We start from the raw sequence: 20,549 nt of genomic DNA on the forward strand, positions 1-20,549 counted from the left end.
TCGTCATCATCTCACGCAGAGAAGACACGACACAGGCAGGGGCTGAGTGTCTTGTACATCTGAAGCGTGCTCCTCCGTGGTGCCAGAAGGGCTGGGGTTTTTTCTGGTCTGTTCTGCAGTGTGGAAACCCTGGTGGCGTAGTGGTTAAGTGCTAGGGCTGCTGACCAAAGATCTGGCAGTTCAAATCCGCCAGGCGCTCCTTGGAAACTCTACGGGGCAGTTCTACTCTGTCCAATAGGGTCGCTGTGAGTCGGAATCGACTTGATGGCACTGGGTTTGGGTTTGGTTTTTGGTTCTGCAGAGCAACGTTCATGTTAGAGCAGAACAAACATTCTTTACCTGCTTCATCCAATGTTGTGTGCTTTGGCAGGGAGCCTGCTGAGTTGAAGAAGTGACTGAGTGCTGAGATTATTAAGCACCACAACGGCTTACAAATGGGGCACTTAATCAAATGATTTCTCAGCAAAGCTTTACATCAGGAAATTAACCAGAGACGATATAACCTAACACTCAGGTTTGCCTCTCTTTGTTCACATTTCTCGAAAAGAAAATTGAATTAAATAGAGGACGAGGTGGAAATCTTGTGTGACCATCTAAGTGCTCAATAAGGAATACAACTTGTGTTAATTTAATTAATTTGAGCAAACACATTGTTAGTTAACCTTAAAAAATAAAAGACTGACTCCCTAGTATGGTGTTTTTCAGTCATCTCATATGCATGTGAAAGCTGGACAGTGAATAAGGAAAAGCTAAGAGGAGTCGATGGCTTTGAATTATGGTGTTGGTGAAGAACACTGAATATACCATGGACTGCCTGAAGAACGAACAAATTTGTCTTGAAAGAAGTACAGCCAAAACTCTCACTATAAGCAAGGATGCCGAGACTTCATCTTAAATACTTTGGACATGTTATCAGGAAGGAGCAGTCCCTGGAGAAGGACATCTTGTTTGGTAAAGTACAGGGTCAGTGAAAAAGAGGAAGACCGTCATCGAGATGGGTTGACACAGTGGCTGCAACAATGGGCTCAAGCATAACAATGATTGTGAGGATAGTGCAGGACAGCGCAGTGTTTCGTTCTGTTGTACATAGGGTCGCTATGAGTCAGAACTGACTTGATGGCACCTAACAACATCAAAAACCCTAGCATCAAGATCAATAATTAACTAAAATAAAATAACATGTGCTTTGGTCAGGAATGGAAGGGGAAAGCCTTAATTCTCCTTTTGCAAATGTTTGTCATCATTTCTTCTGCTCCCACTTCCTTTCTCCTTTTTCTTTATTTCCTGGTCTCATTTTCTTTCTTACTCTCCTGGCTCATTCCTTTTGGTTTCTGGGAGAGGGGAAAGGAACAAGGAAATGGAAAGCCTAGAAAAACAGAAGGTGATTAAAAGAGAAAGGACAATAAGGATATGACTGCAGAGGGGCTAAGGAAGCATAAGGAAAGAGGTCAGATGGTCGTATAAATAACTACGGTTCTTGTTTACCAAGAACTTGCTATGCACCAGACATCAACAACAAAATCCAAGAATATATACAAAAATCTCTAGCACTCAACAAGCTAAAATTCATGATGTATAGGAAACATACAAAAAACGATCAGACAGACAAAAAAGCAGGAAAATGCATCTCCTAACAAGGAGAAAAATCAATAAATAGAAACAGACCTGGAAATGATACAGGTGAAAGAATTTGTAGACATGAATACCGAAACAGTTGTTGTTGTTGTTAGGTGTTGTTGAGTTGGTTCTGACTCATAGCCAACTGTACAACAGAACAAAACACTGTCCTGTCCTGCATCATCCCCACAATCATTGCTATGTTTGAGCCCATTGTTGCAGTCACTGTGTCAGGCCATCTTGTCCAGGGTCTTTCTCTTTTTTGATGACCCTCTACTTCAGCAAGCATGATGCCTTTCTCCAGGGACTGATCCCTCTTGATAACACATCCAAAGCACACGAGACAGTCTTTCCATCCTCACTTCCAAGGAGCACTCTGGCTGAATTCCTTCCAACTCAGACTTGTTCGTTCTTCTGGAAGTCCACAGTATATCCACTATTGTTCCCCAACACCATAACTCAAAGGCATCAATTCTTCTTCAGTCTTCCTTGTTCATTGTCCAGCTTTTGCACACATATGAGGCTACTGAAAATATCACGGTTTGGGTCAGGAACACCTTAGTCCTCAAAGTGACACCTTTGCTTTTCAAACTTTAATAGAGGTCTTTTGCAGCAGATTTGTCCAATGCAATATGTCCATTGATATCCTGACGGTGATTGTGGATCCAAGCAAAATGAAATCCTTGACAATCGTAGAACTTTTCTCCGTTTATTGTGATAGTGTATATTGGTCCAGTTGTGAGGATTTTTGTTTTCTTTATGTTGAGCTGTAATCCATGCTGAAAGCTGTAGTCTTACTATCTTCATCAGTAAGTGCTTCAAGACACTTTTGCTTTCACCAAGCAAGATTGTGTCATCTGCATATTGCAAGTTGTTAATGAGTCTTCCACCAATCCTGATGCCACTGCTTCTTCATATAGTCCAGGCTTTTGGATTATTTGCTCTCCGTACAGGTTGAACAAGTATGGTGGAAGGGTACAACACTGACCCACACCTTTCCTCACTTTCAACTGAGCTGAATCCCTTGTTTTGTCAGAAGGACTACCACTTGGTTTACGCAGAAGTTCCTCATGAGCACAATTAAGTTTTCTGGAATTCCCATTCTTAGCAAAGTTATCCATAATTCACACAGTTGAATGCCTTTGCATAGTCAATAAAACCAGGAAAACATCTTTCTGGTATTCTCCGCTTTCAGCCAAGATCCGTCTGACATCAGTAATAATATCCCTCATCCCATGTCCTCTTCTGAATCCGGCTTGAGTTTCTGGTAGTTCCCTGTGAAGGTACTGCTGCAACTGCTTTGGAATGATCTTCAGCAAAATTTTACTCGCTTGTGATATTAATGATAATGTTTGATAATTTCTGCATCCTGTTGTAACACGTTTCTTTGGAGAGGGCACAAATATGGATTTCTTCCAGTCAGTTGACCAGGTAGTTGTCTTCCAAATTTCTTGATATAGACACGTGAGCGCTTTCAGGGCTGTATCAATTTGTTGAAACATCTAAATAGGTATTCTGTCAATTCCTGGAGCCTTGTTTTTCACCAGCGCCTCAGTGCAGCTCAGACTTCTTCAATACCGTCAGTTCTTGATCATATGCTACGTCTTGAAATGGTTGACTGTGGACAAATTCTTTTTGGTGCAGTGACTCAGTGTATTCCTTTCATTTGCTTTTGATGCGTCCTGCATTGTTCAATATTTTGCCCATAAAAAAATATTGTGGCTCCAGGCTTGAATTTTTTCTTCAGCTCTTTCAGCCTGAAAAATGCTGATTGTTCTCTTCCCTTTTGGTTTTCTATCTACAGGTCTCTGCACATGTCATCAAAATACTTTGTCTTCTCGACAGGCCCTTTTGAATCTTCTGTTCACAACTTTTATTTCATCATTTCTTCCATTCGCTTTAGCTACTAGACATTCAAGAGCAAGTTTCAGAGTCTCTTCTGACATCTATTTTGGTCTTTTCTTTCTTCCCTGTCTTTTTAATGACCTTTTGCTTTCTTCATATATGATGTCCTTGATGTCATCTCACAACTCCTCTGGTCTTTGGTTATTAGTGTTCAATGCATCAAATCTTTCTTGAGATAATCTCCACGTTCAGGTGGGATATACTCCAGGCATATATATATATGTAAATATATATATATATTTTTTAATTGAACTTTAGATGAAGGTTTACAGAAGAAACTATAGTTTCTCATCAAACAGTACACGTATTGTCATATGACATTGGTTAACAACCCCAGAACCTGTCAGCACTCTCCCTTCTCAACCCTGGGTTCCCTATTACGGCTTTCCTGTTCTCTCTTACTTTCCAGTCCCCGCCTCAGGGCTGGTGCATCCCTTTAGTCTTGTGTTGTTCAACGGGTCTGTTCAATCTTTGGCTGAAGGGTGAACCTCAGGAATGGCCTCATTACTGAGCTGAAAGGGTGTTCGGGGTCCATACTCTCAGGGTTTCTGCAGTGTCTGTCAGGCCAGCAAGTCTGGTCTTTCTTTTTGAGTTAGAATTTTGTTCTACATTTTTCTCCAGCTCCGTCCAGGACCCTCTATTGTCAGAGCAGCCAGTGGTGGAAACCGGGCACCATCTGGTTGTACTGGACTCAGTCTGGTGGAGGCCATGGTAGATGTGGTCCATTAGTCCTTTGGAGGAATCTTTCCCTTGTGTTTTTAGTTTTCTTCATTTTTGCTTGCTCCCGAAGGGGTGAGACCAGTGGAGTGTGCTAGATGGCTGCTCACAGGCTTTTAAGACCCCAGGTGCTACTCACTGAGGTCATATTTTGGCTTTCATGGACTTGATTTAACTTTGTTCAGCGTCAACTTGAACTTGCACATAAGCAATTGATAGTCTGTTCTGCAGTCAGACCCTTGCCTTTTTCTGACAGATGGTATTGAGTTCTTCCATTGTCTCTTTCCACAAATATAGTCAATTTGATTCCTGTGCTTTTCATCTGGTGAGGTCCAAGTGTACAGTCACCATTTATGTTGTTGAAAAAATCTGTTTGCAGTGAAGTTGTTGGTCTTGCAAAATTCTATCATGTGATCTCCAGCATTTTTTCTATTACCAGGACAATATTTTCCAACTAATGATCCTTCTTCTTTGTTCCCAAGTTTTGTATTCCAATCACCAGTAATTATCAATGCCTCTTGACTGTGTGTTTGATCAGTTTCAGACTGCTGAAGTTGGTAAAAATCTCCAGTTTCCTCATCTTTGGCCTTAGCGGTTGGTGCATAAATTTGAATAATAGTTGTATTAACTGGTCTTCCTTGTAGGCAAATGGATATTATCCAATCATTGACAGCATTATATTTCAGGGTAAAAAAACACATTGTTGTCAACTTGATTCCGATTCACAGTGACCCTAAAGGACAGAGTAGAACTGCCCCACTGGGTTTCCAAAGAGTGGCTGGTGGATTCCAACTTCTGACCTTCCGTTTAACTGCCAAAGGCTTAACCACTGTGCCACCAGGGCTCTTGAAATGTTCTTTTTGATAATGAATGCAACACTTCTCTGCTTTAATTTGTCCTTCCTGGCATGTTACACCGTATGATTGTCTGATTCCAAATGGTCAGTACCAGTCCATTTCAGCTCACAAATGCTTAAATGCATTTCATTTCATTTTTGATGACTTCCAGTTTTCCTAGATTCATACTTTGTACATTCCACATTCTAATTATTGATGGATGTTTGCATTAATCATCAAATGAAGGTCCCGAAAACTTTACTCCATCCGTGTCATTAAGGTCTACTCTACTCTGTGGAGGCAGCTCTTCACCAGTTGTATTTTGACTGCCTTCGAACTTTAGAGGCTCATCTTCTGGCACTATATCAGACAGTGTTCGTCTGCTATTCATAAGATTTTCACTGGCCAGTTTTTTCAGAAGTAAACCACCAGGTCCTTCTTCCTAGTCTTTCTTGGTCTGGAAGCCCAGCTGAAACCTGTTCCTCATAGGTGACCCTGCTGGTACTTCAAATACAGGTGGCATAGCTTTCAGTATCACAGTAACATGCAAGCCACCACAGTATGACAAACTGACAGAAGCTTAGTAAAGGAAAATGTCCAGGTATCTGTTTTTCTTCAAGTGACCCTTCAAGTCATCCCTGAATCCAGTTCACAGGACAACAATCCTCACACTTCCATCATTAAACTCTGAGACCCATACCTGAAGCTATGACTTTTGTTTGACTAGGAATTTCAGAGCTTGTTCTGTCTCACTAAAACCAAAACCAAACCCAGTGCCGTCGAGTCGATTCCCACTCATAGCGACCCTATAGGACAGAATAGTACTGCCCCATAGAGTTTCCAAGGAGCGCCTGGCAGATTTGAAGTGCTGACCCTTTGGTTAGCAGCTGTAGCACTTAACCACTACGCCAGCAGGGTTTCCTCTAGATTGTATTATTCTGCTGCTGAATTGAAGCAATTTAATTTTGCCAGAACCCCTTGTTTTTTCCTTTAGGAAGCTGAGTTTTTCTGCAGTAGTGGGTTCTAGCTGCATGTCCTGACCAGGCTTGGATTTGATCCCAGCCTCCCCCTTCCACACGAAAATCTCAGGTCTTTGTTGTTTTATGGTGATATTCATCAGTCTGAGTGGTTTAATGTAACATTTAACTTTTTTCATTAAAAAACAAAAACTGTGACTCTTCCTGTTGACTCCAGTTCTTTGCTGTCTTCCCTCGTTTCTCCGATGGAATGACACCTAGCACTAACATAAAGGAGAAAATAAAAGAACAAATTGGCGTTTGTGGAATGCTTAAAAGGAATGCACTGAGTCGTTGTCTGTAAACACTAAATAACAAGAGAAATTAAGGATGAAATCTGGTTTGTTCTGACCCAAATAAAACATTTTCTTGAAAAATACAGACGACAGAGGAAAAGTTTTTGACTGCTTGAATGATAGAACTTAGTGTCGGTACGATGAGAGACCCACACAATCCCTTATTTTATGTGTTTGCTTTTAGAAATACCAACACACATTATAAAACAGAAGGCATTGTAAGGGTTAGAAAAGGAAGAAAAGAGGAGATTTGGAGATTTTTTAATGGAGTATTCATGTTTTCTATGCCAAGGAAAAGATCTTTTTCCTCTTGTTCAATAATAGTATTCACCTTTTAATGGATCCTTCTAGATAAAAAAAAAAAACAAAAAACTTTTTTGTTTATTTAAATAGCCCTAGAAAATTCACAAGCTGTGAGACGATGCATCTGCTTTGGACCTCAGGAAGTAGAAAGTGGGAGAAGAGTTACAAATACAATGGTATATATTATTAAAGAATCACCCTGAGGCTGTCCTTAAAGACTGCTTGAAAATGCCTATGGGCTTAGGAGACGCTAATCTAAAAAAAATGCCGCTTAGAAGCAAGGATGCAAGACTTCTCTCACCTAATTTGGACATGTTATCAGGAGGGACCAGTCCCTGGAGAAGGACATCATGCTTGGTAAAGTAGAGGGTCAGCGAAAAGGAGGAAGACCCTCAACGAGACGTGCTGACACAGTGGCTTCGACAATGGGCTCAAACACAGCAGCAGTTGTGAGGATGGCGCAGGACTGGGCGGTGCTTCTTATGTTGTATATAATGCGCTATGAGTGGGAACCAACTCGACAGCACCTAACAACAACAAATCTTTACCAAAGCAGATCGTCAGGTCTTTCTTCTGCAGAGCTGCTGGGTGGGTTTGAAGTGCCAACCTTTCAGTTAGCCCTTGAGCACTTAACCGTTGCGCCACCAGGGCTCCTTCCATAAAGATGTCAGCCAAGAAACCCTATGGAGCACAGTTCTTCTCTGTAACATGTGGAGTCACCACGATTTAGAATTGACTCAATCACAACAGGTTTTGTAATTTGCTAATCACTGGGTGTGATGCAATGTAAGAGCTAAATTAAATGGATTGGTGATGGAGAGGAGGAAATCAGTCCTTGGGGACTCAAAGGGGTAAGCAGAACATGACAGGGACTCAGTTGCAAAGGGCTCCTTCCCTCTCCTGGAGAAAGGCTCCAGATCCCGATTTTTTCCCCCTTGGCCTTTGGCCATGAGTAGACTTACCTCCTCCTGATAGTGCCAGCAGGATGCTGAGACCTGAAACAGAGAAGAGGGGACAGTTCAGACAGGGAATGCCCAGGACTCTGCTGGGGGCCTGTTCTCCTACTGCTTACCTCTACACACTAGCTTCACGGCACACTCCTGGCACGGCAAACACCAGGGCATCATGTATTACTGAAGCAGGAGTGGAACATGTGGCTGCAGCTTGTGTCCTGATTTCTGACATTCCGGCAGCTACTTCATCTTTTTCTCCAAGTCTGGCATCAAAAGGCCAGTCTCCTTTCTATATTCAAAAGTCAAGCTTTACCAAGGAGGCCTGGTTGTGCAGTGATTAAGGACTTGGCTGTTAACCAAAAGGTTGGTGGTTGAAACCCACCAGTGGTTCCACAGGAGAAAAGACCTGGCAATCTGCTCCTGTAAAGTTTACAGCCAAGAAAACCCTAGAGGGCAGTGCTACTCAGTCACATGGGGTAGCTATGAGTCAGAATCAACTCAACTGCACCCAACAATAGCAACAGTATCTTTACTAGTCTGGACTTCTAAGCCAGCAATGTCCATCAGAAATATAACGTGATGTTTTGATACCAGACGCAACATGCATGAACCTTGGAAACATTGTGCTGAGTGAAATCAGTCACAAAAGCACAAATATTGGATGATCCCACTTACATGAAATATCTGTTGTTGTTAGCTGCCATTGAGTCAGCCCCCGAATCATGGCAAACTCATGTACAATAGGATCAGACCTTTAGAATCACAAGTTTTTTGCTGGCTACTTTTAGGAAGTTGAGAGCCAGGTGTTTCTTCCTAGACCAGCTTTGCTGGAAGCTCTGCTGAAACCTGTTCAGTGTCCTAGTAACACTCAAGCCTCCACTGATAGTTGGGTGGTGGCTGCACATGAGGTGCACTGGCTGGGAATAGAACCTGAGTCTCCCACATGGAAGGCAAGAGCTCTACCTCTGAGCCACCTCTGTCTCATCCCACAACTCTAGCCCTTCATGAACACACGCTTCACTGTCTTCTCCTTTTCCTGCCTCTCCTGGGCTTCCTGGGGTCACCACCCAACAAACTGCTCTCACACCCAAGTTCTTGTCCCAATGTCTTCTTTGGGGAGCCCAACCTAAGGGCTCAGTGTGAGAGATAATAATAGGACTGACAAATTTGGGGGAGCAACCAAAGTTAGCATGCAGGGAGAGGGAGTTCTTTGTTACACTCACCTGAGATGAGGAGCAGATACCTGCTGGACATAGTGCTGAGATCCAGGTGGCCAGAACCTGAGATAATAAGGAGGATGTTAGCATGCTATTGTTGTAGTTGTTGTGTGCCATCGAATCAATTCCGACTCGTAGCAAATCTATAGGACAGAACAGAACTTCCCCATAGGGTTTCCTAGGCTGTAATCTTCACAGAAGCAGATGTCTACATCTTTTCTTCAGTGAAGCTGCTGGAGGGTTTGAATCCCTGACCTTTCGGTTAGCAGCTGAGTGCTTAACTGTTGCACCACCACAGCTCGTTTAGTATACTATACACAATGACATATACATATATATATGTATGTGTATATATATGTATTTTTATGTATATATATATACATATATATATAAACTCTGGTGGTGTAGTGGTTAAGTGCTATGGCTGATAACCAAAAATGGTGACAATTCGAATCTACCAGGTGCTCCTTGGAAACTCTATGGGGGCAATTCTAGTCTATAGGGTTATTATGAGTCGGAATTGGCTCAACGGCAATGGGTTTGGTTTTGGTTTTTTATACTATATCTGATATAATATATAAATATACAATATTATCTAAATACAATATATAAATATACAAATATTTTATATTTACATATAATATAGTATATAAATATATAAATGTAATTATATATAATTTGATAAAAAATATAATATACAAATCTGTGGATTCCCTGGTTGCCACAAAAGGTCAAATAGTTAACTGCTAACAGAAATGCTGGCAGTTCAAACCCACCCAGAGAAGCCTTGGAAGACAGACCTGATGATTTGCTTCTGAAAGCTCACAGCCTTGGAAGCCCTGTGGAGCACAGCTCTACTCTGACACACATGGGGTCATCATGAGTCAAAATCAACTAGACAGCAGATTTTTTAAAATATATAAATATATAAATATAATCTATATAGAATTTATGAAGTGTATGTAAGAAATAGATTATATATAATTACATAATGTAAAACCGATGTATAATGTATTTACATAAATATGTTTATATTATAAACTATCTCTCCTAAAAAAAAAAAAAAAAAACCCAAACCCACTGAGGTTGAGTTGATTCCAACTCAAAGCAGTTCTATAGGACAGAGGGCAACTGCCCATAGGATTTCCAAGGCTGTCATCTGTACAGAAACAGACGGCCACATCTTTCTCCAGCAGAGCAGCTGGCGAGTTCTAACTGCTGAACATTCAGTTAGCAGCAGGTGCTTTAACCACTGTGCCACCAGGTCTCCTAAGAATCGACTTGACAGCCCTGGGTGTCATGGGTTACACAATAGGTAAACCAACTCTCCTATTTTACAAAAAAAGTTACCATTCCATCCACAACCTTATATATATATGTGTGTGTGTATCCACTCACAAAGTCCTCACATGCGTGCAGATATGGGTATATGATCTTGTATCTGCATGAGATCCCTGGAAGACACCTAAGGAACTGCTAACACCACTTGTCTTCGAAAAGAGGATCTGATGCCTGGGAAGCAGAGCAGGAAGGAGACTTTTCATAGTTTGCGCTTTTGTACTTTCTGAATATTGTGCCAGTGATTGTATTTTATATTCAAAGAATAAACAGTTTCTAAAGGAGAAAATAATGGAAGTGTTAGACGTCACTGAAGTCCCTGGATGGTGCAAATGGTTAACACACTCAGCTGCTAACCGAAAGGTTGGAGGTTTGAGTCTACCCGCGGGCACCTCAGAAGAAAGGCCTGGTGATTTACTTCAGAAAAATCAGCCATAGAAATCCCTACGGAGCACAGTTCTACTCCGACACACACGCAGGCGCCATGAGTTGGAGTTAATGACATCAGTATAAATGAGCTTTTCAAAGGAGACTTTAAAAAGCAATGTAATAAATGCCTTATGGGTATCATTTTAAAATTGAAGAACTGTGCTAATGTTACGTCAGTGGGTAATTGGGATTAGCATAAAACTTTCAGTGGGCATTAGCAAAGACCCTATGCTCTGCAAGTCAGCTAAGCCACTCACAAAGTGGCACCGTCGGTGATAAAGGCACTGATGGAGAAGATGCTTCTAATGGTTTGAAGACAATCATTTCACCAAATGCAAGGGGGAGACAGCCAGCATTTAAATATGTGTGACAAAAATAATTCGATACCGTAAATGAAAATAATGCTGTGGGAGGCTATTAAAATAACATAGGAATTGGTGTCCCTGAATTGAACATGTGAAAAATGTTGAATTGATAATGCTGTGTTTTCTATATTTTTACGACAAAAAAATAACATACAAAGCAACTGTGATATAGCATTGGAATAAAATGCCAGTTATACAGCAAAATACATAATGTCACATTTAAAGGAATTATAAATGCTAACAGGAGAATCCCCCAAGTGTCTGTCAGTTTGTTGTACTGTGGGGGCTTGTGTGTTGCTTTGATGCTGGAAGCTATGCCACCGGTATTCAGATACCAGCAGGGTCACCCATGGAGGACAGGTTTCAGCTGAGCTTCCAGACTAAGACAGACTAGGAAGAAGGACCGGTAGCCTACTTCTGAAAAGCATTAGCCAGTGAAAACCTTATGAATAGCAGCACAACATTGTCTGATACAGTGCTGGAAGATGAGCCCCCCAGGTTGGAAGGCACTCAAAAGATGACTGGGGAAGAGCTGCCTCCTCAAAGTAGAGTCGACCTTAATGACGTGGATGGAGTAAAGCTTTTGGGACCTTCATTTGCTGATGTGGCATGACTCAAAATGAGAAGAAACAGCTGCAAACGTCCATTAATAATTGGAACCTGGAATGTATGAAGTATGAGTCTAGGAAAATTGCAAATCGTCAAAAATGAAATGGAACACATAAACATCGATACCCTAGGCGTTAGTGAGCTGAAATGGACTGCTATTGGCCATTTTGAATCAGACAATCATATACTCTACTATGCTGGGAATGACAACTTGAAGAGGAATGGTGTTGCATTCATCGTCAAAAAGAACTTTTCAAAATCTATCCTGGAGTACAACGCTGTCAGTGATAAGATGATGTCCATATGCCTACAAGGAAGACCAGTTAATATGACTATTATTCAAATTTACGCACCAACCACTAGGGCCAAAGAGGAAGAAAAAGGAAGGTTTTTATCAGCTGCTACAGTCTGAAATTGATCGAACATGCAATCAAGACGCACTGATAATTACAGGCAATTGGAAAGCAAAAGTTGGAAACAAAGAAGAAGGATCAGTAGTTGAAATACATGGCCTTGGTGATAGAAACAATGCCGGAGATTGAATGAGAGAATTTTGCAAGACCAACGACTTCTTCATTGCAAATACCATCTTTCACCAACATAAACGGTGACTATACACATGGACCTCGCCAGATGGAACACACAGAAATCAAATTGACTACATCTGTGGAAAGAGACAATGGAAAAGCTCAATATCATCAGTCAGAACAAGGCCGGGGCCGACTGTGGAACAGACCATCAATTGCTCATATGGAAGTTCAAGCTAAAACTGAAGAAAATCAGGGCAAGTCTATGAGAGGCAAAATATGACCTTGAGTATATCCCACCTGAATTTAGAGACCTTTTGAAGAATAGATTTGATGCACTGAACACTAGTGACCAAAGACCAGATGAGTTGTGGAATGGCATCAAGGACATCATCCATGAAGAAAGCAAGAGGTCACTGAAAAGATGGGAAAGAAAGAAAAGACCAAGATGGAAGTCAGAGGAGACTCTGAAACTTGCTCTTGAGCGTCGAGCAGCCAAAGCAAAAGGAAGAATTGATGAAGGAAAAGAATTAAACAGAAGATTTCGAAGGGCCTCTAGAGAAGGCAAAGTAAAGTATTATAATGACATGTGCAAAGAGCGGGAGGTGGAAAACCAAAAGGGAAGAACACGCTTGGTGTTTCTCAAGCTGAAAGAACTGAAGAAAAAATTCAAGCCTTGAGTTGCAATAGTGAAGGATTCCATGGGGAAAATATTAAATGATGCAGGAAGCATCAAAAGAAGATGGAAGGAACACAGAGAGTCATTATACCAAAAAGAATTAGTCAATATTCAACCATTTCAAGAGGTGGCATATGATCAGGAACCGATGGTACTGAAGGAAGAAGTACTGCTCTGAAGGCATTGGCGAAAAACAAGGCTCCAGGAATTGATGAAATATCAATTGAGATGTTTCAAGAAACAGATGCACTGCTGGAGGTGCTCACTTATCTATGCCAAGAAATATGGAAGACAGCTTCCTGGCCAACTGACTGGAAGAGATCCATATTTATGCCTATTCCAAAAAGAGTGATCCAACTGACTGTGGAAATTATAGAACAATATTGTTAATATCACATGCAAGCAAAATTTTGCTGAAGATCATTCAAAAACAGTTGCAGCACTATACTTACAGGGAACTGCCAGAAATTCAGGCAGGTTTCAGAAGAGGATGTGGAACCAGGGATATCATTGCTGATGTCAGATGGATCCTGGCTGAAAGCAGAGAATACCAGAAGGATGTTTACCTGTGTTTTGTTGACTATGCAAAGGCATTCAACTGTGTGGATCATAACAAACTATGGATAACACTGTGAAGAATGGGAATTCCAGAACACTTAATTGTGCTCATGAGGAAACTTTACATGGATCAAGAGGCAGTTGTTCAGACAGAACAAGGGGATACTGATTGGTTTAAAGTGAGGAAAAGTGTGCGTCATGGTTGTAATCTTTCACCATATCTGTTTAATCTGTAGGCAGAACAAATAATACAAGAAGCTGGACTACATGAAGAAGAACGGGGCATTAGGATTGGAGGAAGACTCATTAACAACCTGCGTTATGCAGATGACACAACCTTGCTTGCTGAAAGTGAAGAGGACTTGAAGCACTTACTAATGAAGATCAAAGACCACAGCCTTCAGTATGGATTACACCTCAACATAAAGAAAACAAAAATCCTCACAACTGGACCTATGAGCAACAACATGATAAACGGAGAAGAGATTGAAGTTGTCAAAGATTTCATTTTACTTGAATCCACAATAACACCCACGGAAGTAGCAGTCAAGAAATCAAAAGACACCTTGCCTTGGGCAAATCTGCTGCGAAGGACCTCTTCAAAGTGTTGAAGAGCAAAGATGTCACCCTGAAGACCAAGGTGCGCCTGACCCAAGCCATGGTATTTTCAGTCACATCATATGCATGTGAAAGCTGGACAATGAATAAGGAAGATCGAAGCAGAGTTGACGCCTTTGAATTGTGGTTTTGGCGAAGAATATTGAATGTACCATGGACTGCCAGAAGAATGAACAAACCTGTCTTGGAAGAAGTGCGGCCACAATGCTCCTTAGAGGCAAGGACGGTGAGACTGCTTCTTACATACTTTGGACATGTTTTCAGGAGGGATGTGTCCCTGGAGAAGGACATCATGCTTGGCAGAGTACAGGGTCAGTGGAAAAGAGGAAGACCCTCAACAAGGTGGATTGACACAGTGGCTGCAACAATGAGCTCAAGCATAACAATGATTGCAAGGATGGCGTAGGACCAGGCAGTGTTTCGTTCTGTTCTGCATAGGGTCGCTATGAGTCGAAACCGACTCGACGGTACCTAACAACAACAACAACAGGAGAACGGCATTATGAGTGATTTTTCAATTTCTTCTTAGTCAACTGTAATTCTGAATTTCATACATTATTTGGTAATAAGAAAATAATAATAGTAATAAAACACTTCCCTGGAAGAGGAAACAAAATGGTAAACACAAAGGGTTTCTCTTGGCAGCTTCATCTCTTTTCTGTACTCCTGTCTTGATGTAGCCATTCTATTTTGGTCTCGAAGTTTGAAATCCTTTAGGGTCTGCCTGTGTGCCTGTGGGGTAATTTTCTCAATGCCTCACCCGTAGTTATGCACCGGCCATAAGACACTTAGGTGGCATTCAGTACACTTGAGTTTGAATCCCAGATCCACCATTACTATCAGAGTGGCCCTAAGGTGGTGACTGTACCACCGAGTCTCAGTTTTCTCATTTGCAAAATGGGGCTAAGAAAGAGCATGTACTTCATACTTCACACACACTGTGCTCAATCAATGAGACGACCTTCCATAGAATATGACCCCTGCCTGACAGACAGCAAGTGCTAAATTATGTTAACTGTGATGAGGAGAGGAAATGATAATGACAGTGATGGTGGTGATGGTACCGTTGATGGTGGTAATGGTGATGGTGGTAATGGTGAACATGATAATAATGGTCGTGATGGTGGTGGTGGTGGAGATGGTGATGATGGTGATGGTGGAATGTTGGTAGTGAGGATGGTGAACATGATAGTAATGGTGGTGCTGATAATAGTGGTATTAGTGGTGGTGAAGGTGGTGATGGTGGTAATGATGGTGTTTGTGGTGATGGTGGACATAATAGCAATGGTAGTCATAGTGGTGATGGTGAAAGGAATGATAATGGTGGCAATGGTGGAGGTGCAGGTGGTGGTGGTGAAGATGGTGATGGTGGTAGTGACGAGGGTGGTAATGGTGGTAATGGTGATGGTGGGGTGTTGGTGGTGATGATGGTGGTAGCTGGTGGTGGTAATGGTGGTGACAGTGATGATAGTGATGACGGTGTTGGTGGTGATGATGACTGACATGACAGAAATGGTGATGGTGGTGGTAGATGGTGGATGGGAGATGGTAGAGATGGTGGAGCTGATGGTGACGGTGATGAAGGTGGTGGTTACAATGGTGGTCATGGAGATAATTCACGCTTCTTCCATGACTCTGGTTATAACCATGACTTTGACTCACCTCTTACCCAGTGTGATGAGAATTCAAAAGGGTCCTGTGGGGTCCCCACAGTAACAAAGTAGTGCTCTGAGAGGGACCATCCCAAGGGAATCTCTGGTCCCTGACAGCCCTGAACAGGTTACCTGCACATTATGCACTGGAATATTGGATGTAAATACAATTTTACTACAGAGACTTCTCTTTTCCCTTCCTTCACCAGGTCTTAAAAACATTTAGGGAACTTCCACTATGGGCCAAGTACCTTCTTAGGTGCTTGGTAAATATCATCTCATTGAAAGCTCACAACCACCCAGTGATATAGAAGTTATAATTATCTCCCCACTTTTCAGAAGAAGAAATGGAAGTTCAAAGAGATTATATCACTAGCTCAAGGTCCTGCTGCTAATAAAATGCAAAGCTAAGACTTGAACAAAATCTGCCTGAGTCCAAAGCCCATGTCCACCACCACACCAAGGTCATAAATTCCAATACTTCCTGGGAGCTAGACATGGAACATAAATATGAGGCCATTGGTGAGGAGCAAGGGGCCCTGGTGGTGCAACGGTTAAGCACTCGGCTATTTACTGAGAAGTTGGTGGTTTCCACAGGAGAAAGACCTGGTGATCTGCTCCCATAAAGATTACAGCCTAGGAAACCCTATGGGACAGTCTCCTCTGTCACGTGAAGTTGCTATGAGTTGAAAATTGACTTGATGACACCCAACAACAACAACGCCGCAACTGCTGAGGACAGTGGAGACTCGGAGGCCACAGGCTGTAAATATCTGAAGATGTTAAAATCCACCTCTTCTTTAAATATACAACCTGTAGACTAGCAGTTCACAACTTCTGTAGTAGAGAATACTGCCTGATTGAAAATCAAATTCTTTAAATGGGACTCTTGTGTCCCTTAGAGGAAATACACTCAATCACTTCCTGGTTGTCTTGCCTTCTCTCAACACTTGTCTTTCTTTTTTTGATGCACGGTGCTCTTCCTCTCAAAAAACCTACTCGAAAATATACTGTAGACAATACTGGGGAAAGCAGCAGAACTTGCCCAAGCCAAGGTTGTGGAAGCTACACAGAAAAATCCAAATTCCCTGAGGGACTGAATTACTGGGCTGAGGGCTGGGGACCATGGTCTCGGGGGACAGCTACCTCAGTGGGCATAACATAGTTTATAAAGACAATGCTCTAAACCCTCTGGTGAATAGACTGTGGGCTCTCAAAAGCTTGTGAGTGGTCATCTAAGATACCACACTGTTTCCACCCCGTCTGGAGAGGGGAGAAAGGAGAAAACCAAAGACACAGGGGAAAGATTAGTCCAAAGGACTAATGGACCACAAGTACCACAGCCTCTACCAGACAGTGTCCAGCACAACAATATGGTGCCCAGCTACCACCGCGGACTGTTCTGGCAGGGGTCACAATACAGGGTCCCAGACAGAGCTAGAGAAAAATGTGAATCAAAATTCTAACTCACAAAAAACACCAGACTTACTGGTCTGAGACAGACTGAAGAAATCCCAAGAGTATAGCCTCTGGACATCCTTAGAAGTCAGTACTGAAGTCCTTCTTGAGGTTCACCCTTCAGCCAAAGATTAGACAGTCCCATAAAACAAAACGAGACTAAAGAGGCACACCAAACCTGGGACAAGGTCAAGAAGGAAGGAGGAGACAAAAAAACTGGTAATGGGGAAGTCCAGGTTGAATAGGGGAGTGCTGACATGTCGTGGGGTTGGCAACCAATGTCACAAAACAATATGTGTATTGTTTAATGAGAAACCTTCATGTAAAGCACAATTAAAAAAAAAAATACCATAGAAACTCCCATTATTAAGAAATCCTAAGCAGATGAGAACAATCACTTTTTGCGGCCTCACTGGAAACCAGTTTTACTAAAGCCAGTATTGTATGTAAAAGAGGTGATAATATTTTTCAAAACAGCAGAAGCTTCTAGCTATGTTTATTTGGAGAGATTCTGGCCATGACCCACAATAAGAAATATTATATTGATGATACAGTACTCATGTATGGACACTTCCATATATGTATAGAAATATCTATGCATATATATATATATACATTGCCAGTTCAAATTCACCCAGCAGAACAGCAGGAGAAAGTCCTGAGCATCTACTTCTGTAAGGTCACAACTATTGAAAACCCTGAAAATTTTACTCTAACACACATGTGGTCACTGTGAGTTGGAATTGACTCTATAGCAAGGGATTTATATACAGAGAGAGAGAACTAAACCAAGCTTCACAAAGCTGCACTCACCACATGCAGTATCTGATATTTTATAATTAAAGTCCTTTTTGTTTCTTTTACAATGCTGGTTGTTACCCACTGTCATAGTTATCAAGTGTTGCTGGAACAGAAACATCCCGAGAGAAGAGCTTTAACAAAGAGAATTTTATTCTGTCAGTCTAATAGGCTAGAAGCCTGAATTCAAAGTGCCAGCTCCAGGGGAAGGCTTTCTCTCTCTGGTGGCTCTGGGGGAAGGTCCTTGTCATCAATCTTCCCGAGTCCAGGAGCTTCTCAGTGCACGGACCCTAGGTCCAAAGGACATGCTATTCTCCTAGCTCGTTTCTTGGTGGTATGAGGCTCCCCATGTCTCTCTGTTCACTTCTCTCTTTTATATCTCAAAAGAGATCATCTTCAGACACAACCTAATCTTATAGGTGAATTCTGCCTCGTTGACATAACTGTCACTAATTTTGCCTCATTAACATCATAGAGGTAGGATTTATAGTTAACAAAATGGTGGACAATCATACAATATTTGGAATCATGGACTAGCCAAGTTGACATGCATTTTTCAGGGGGACAAAATTCAATCCATAACACCTACTAAGTTGGTTTCTGGACTCTGTAGGGAGTCACAACCAACTGGTTACAAAATACTGACCTGTATATCTCTGTACTTTGGCCATGAAGACAACATACGATCCTTCACTGTGAACTTGGCATTTAATGTGCTTATGTGTTTATTTGCAGGGGGAGGTAAGCTGTGTAGCATGTGGAAAGGCGTGTTAATTCACTGTGTCACCTTGGTCAACTCCCTGCTGCTTTTAGACCTTGTTTTCCACATTTTTAATAACAAATTGGTTACACTCTGAGTTTGTTCAGCTCTTCTCAGAGCTTTATCAATTTAGTTCATCTTAAGCCCACTAATTCACAATTTACCATCTTCTTTGAGTGTGCTCAAGCATCTCAGTATTTTCCACTCTATCACAAAACAACACACACATTCCTCACCCAAGCAGAAGTGAAAAAATGAAAGAGAGATAGATGCCCAGACAGCAGCTTTCAAGGAATGAAATAACAGGACATGCGACGAGGTCGCCTGGAAATCTCTAGAAGCAGAATGTCTTCTAGACCCAAGATCACAGTAAAACATTTTCTATTTTCTGTCAGAAGACACTAAACCAAATCCTACTTACCCAGCAAATGAAAAGTCCTGGCTTCTCACGCAGCCTGGTGGCTTCTCAGAGGCAACAAAAAGGAAATTGGCCTCTTCTTATCTTGAGCTTCAGTTTCTCAAGGAGGTTTATGGGTGGGTGAGATGGCTTGGGGTGTAGGTTGGGGAGTTTGCATAATGCTAGGCCCATCAGTTCTCTCTTCCTGAGTCACTTACATACCACATTAGGCACGCCCCTGCCCCCAAACTAATGTGCCTCAGGAAATGAATTTGGGCAAGAGGATGGAGTCCAAAGAGGAAAATAAACTAATGGAAACTGGTGCCAACTCCCAGCCAGGCTAAGAAAATGGATCCGACTTTGAAGGGGTTCCTTTAGTTGGTGAACTTCTTAGCACAAGAGTTAGTGTGGGAAGGAGTCAACAGATCTATGTCTTACCCAGTTCCCTGTTACCAAGTCTCTTCTCAGTTTACCCCCTTGGGAAGTGACTTACCCATAACCTTGGTCTTTAGGATGGGGCAACCCAACATAACGACACTGATCTACTTGGCTCGTAAGGAGCCCTGGTGGTGCGATGCTTATAAACGTTTCGTTTGAACCCACCCAGCAGTCCCGAGGAAGAAAGACCTGGTGATCTGCTCCCCTAAAGATTCCAGCCAAGAAAATCCCATGGCTAAGTTCTACTCTGTCACCTGGGGTCAGTATGAGTCGAATATCAACTTCGAGGCACCTAACATCATATGACTTGTAAAAATCTTGACTGGTCTCTTGGCATGTTGAACTGAAATTTTCATCTCAATTGTGTTAGAAGAATCTTAGTAAGATCTGGCACAAATACAGAAAACACACCTTAGTTTGGCAAATCCAAATACACATGTAGTGATTCCCCTTTGTCTCGATTTTATTACATTTATGAAGCATTCCCTTATTGTCCCTATTAACAACAGAACAAAGCATTGCCTGGTCCTGTGCTATCCTCGCAATTGTTGCTATGTTTGAGTCCATTGCTGTAGCCACTGTGTCAATCCATGTCATTAAGTGTCCCCCTCTCTTTTGCTGACCTTTTACTTTGCCAAGCATGATGTTCTTCTCCAGTTACCGGTCCCTCTTGATAACGCGTCCATAGTACGTGAGACTGAGTCTCGATATCCTGGCTCAAAGGAGCATTCTGGCTGTACTTCCATGAAAGATCTGTTCTTTCTTCTGGCAGTCCGTGGTATATTCGATATCCTTCACCAACACCAGAATTCCGATGCATCAATTCTTCTTCCGTCTTCCTTATTCATTGTCCAGTTTTCCCATAGGTATGAGGTGATTGAAAATACCATGGCTTGGGTCAGGCGCACCTTAGTCCTCAAAGTGACATCTTTGATTTTTAACACTTTAAAGAGGTCTTTTACAGCAGATTTGCCCAATGCAATATGTCATTCGATTTCTTGACTGCTGCTTCCATGGATGTTGATTGTGGATCCAAGTAAAACGAAATCTGTGACAACTTCTA

The 20,549-nt window shown here is 41.9% G+C and overlaps 1 protein-coding gene across 3 annotated transcripts in view; it reads right to left on the reverse strand.

Annotated features, from left to right (window-relative positions):
- Nucleotides 1–17,997, reverse strand: part of LOC111749406 (adhesion G protein-coupled receptor E4-like) — an 85,877-nt gene extending 67,880 nt beyond the window's left edge. For 2 of the 3 annotated variants that reach the window (XM_064280424.1, XM_064280422.1), the window contains exons 1-3: nucleotides 14,163–14,292; nucleotides 8,867–8,923; nucleotides 7,653–7,685 (exon numbers count right to left, since the gene is read on the reverse strand). In XM_064280424.1, the coding sequence (XP_064136494.1) occupies nucleotides 7,653–7,685; nucleotides 8,867–8,923; nucleotides 14,163–14,277 (205 nt within the window). In that variant the 5' untranslated portion in view covers nucleotides 14,278–14,292. Of the gene's footprint in view, nucleotides 1–7,652; nucleotides 7,686–8,866; nucleotides 8,924–14,162; nucleotides 14,293–17,906 lie in introns of those variants that run through there. The other variant, XM_064280423.1, reaches the window with a different exon arrangement.
- Nucleotides 17,998–20,549: the final 2,552 nt, after the last annotated feature.

This window comes from Loxodonta africana, chromosome 3 (genome assembly GCF_030014295.1).
Source record: "Loxodonta africana isolate mLoxAfr1 chromosome 3, mLoxAfr1.hap2, whole genome shotgun sequence".
Lineage (NCBI taxonomy): Eukaryota > Metazoa > Chordata > Mammalia > Proboscidea > Elephantidae > Loxodonta > Loxodonta africana.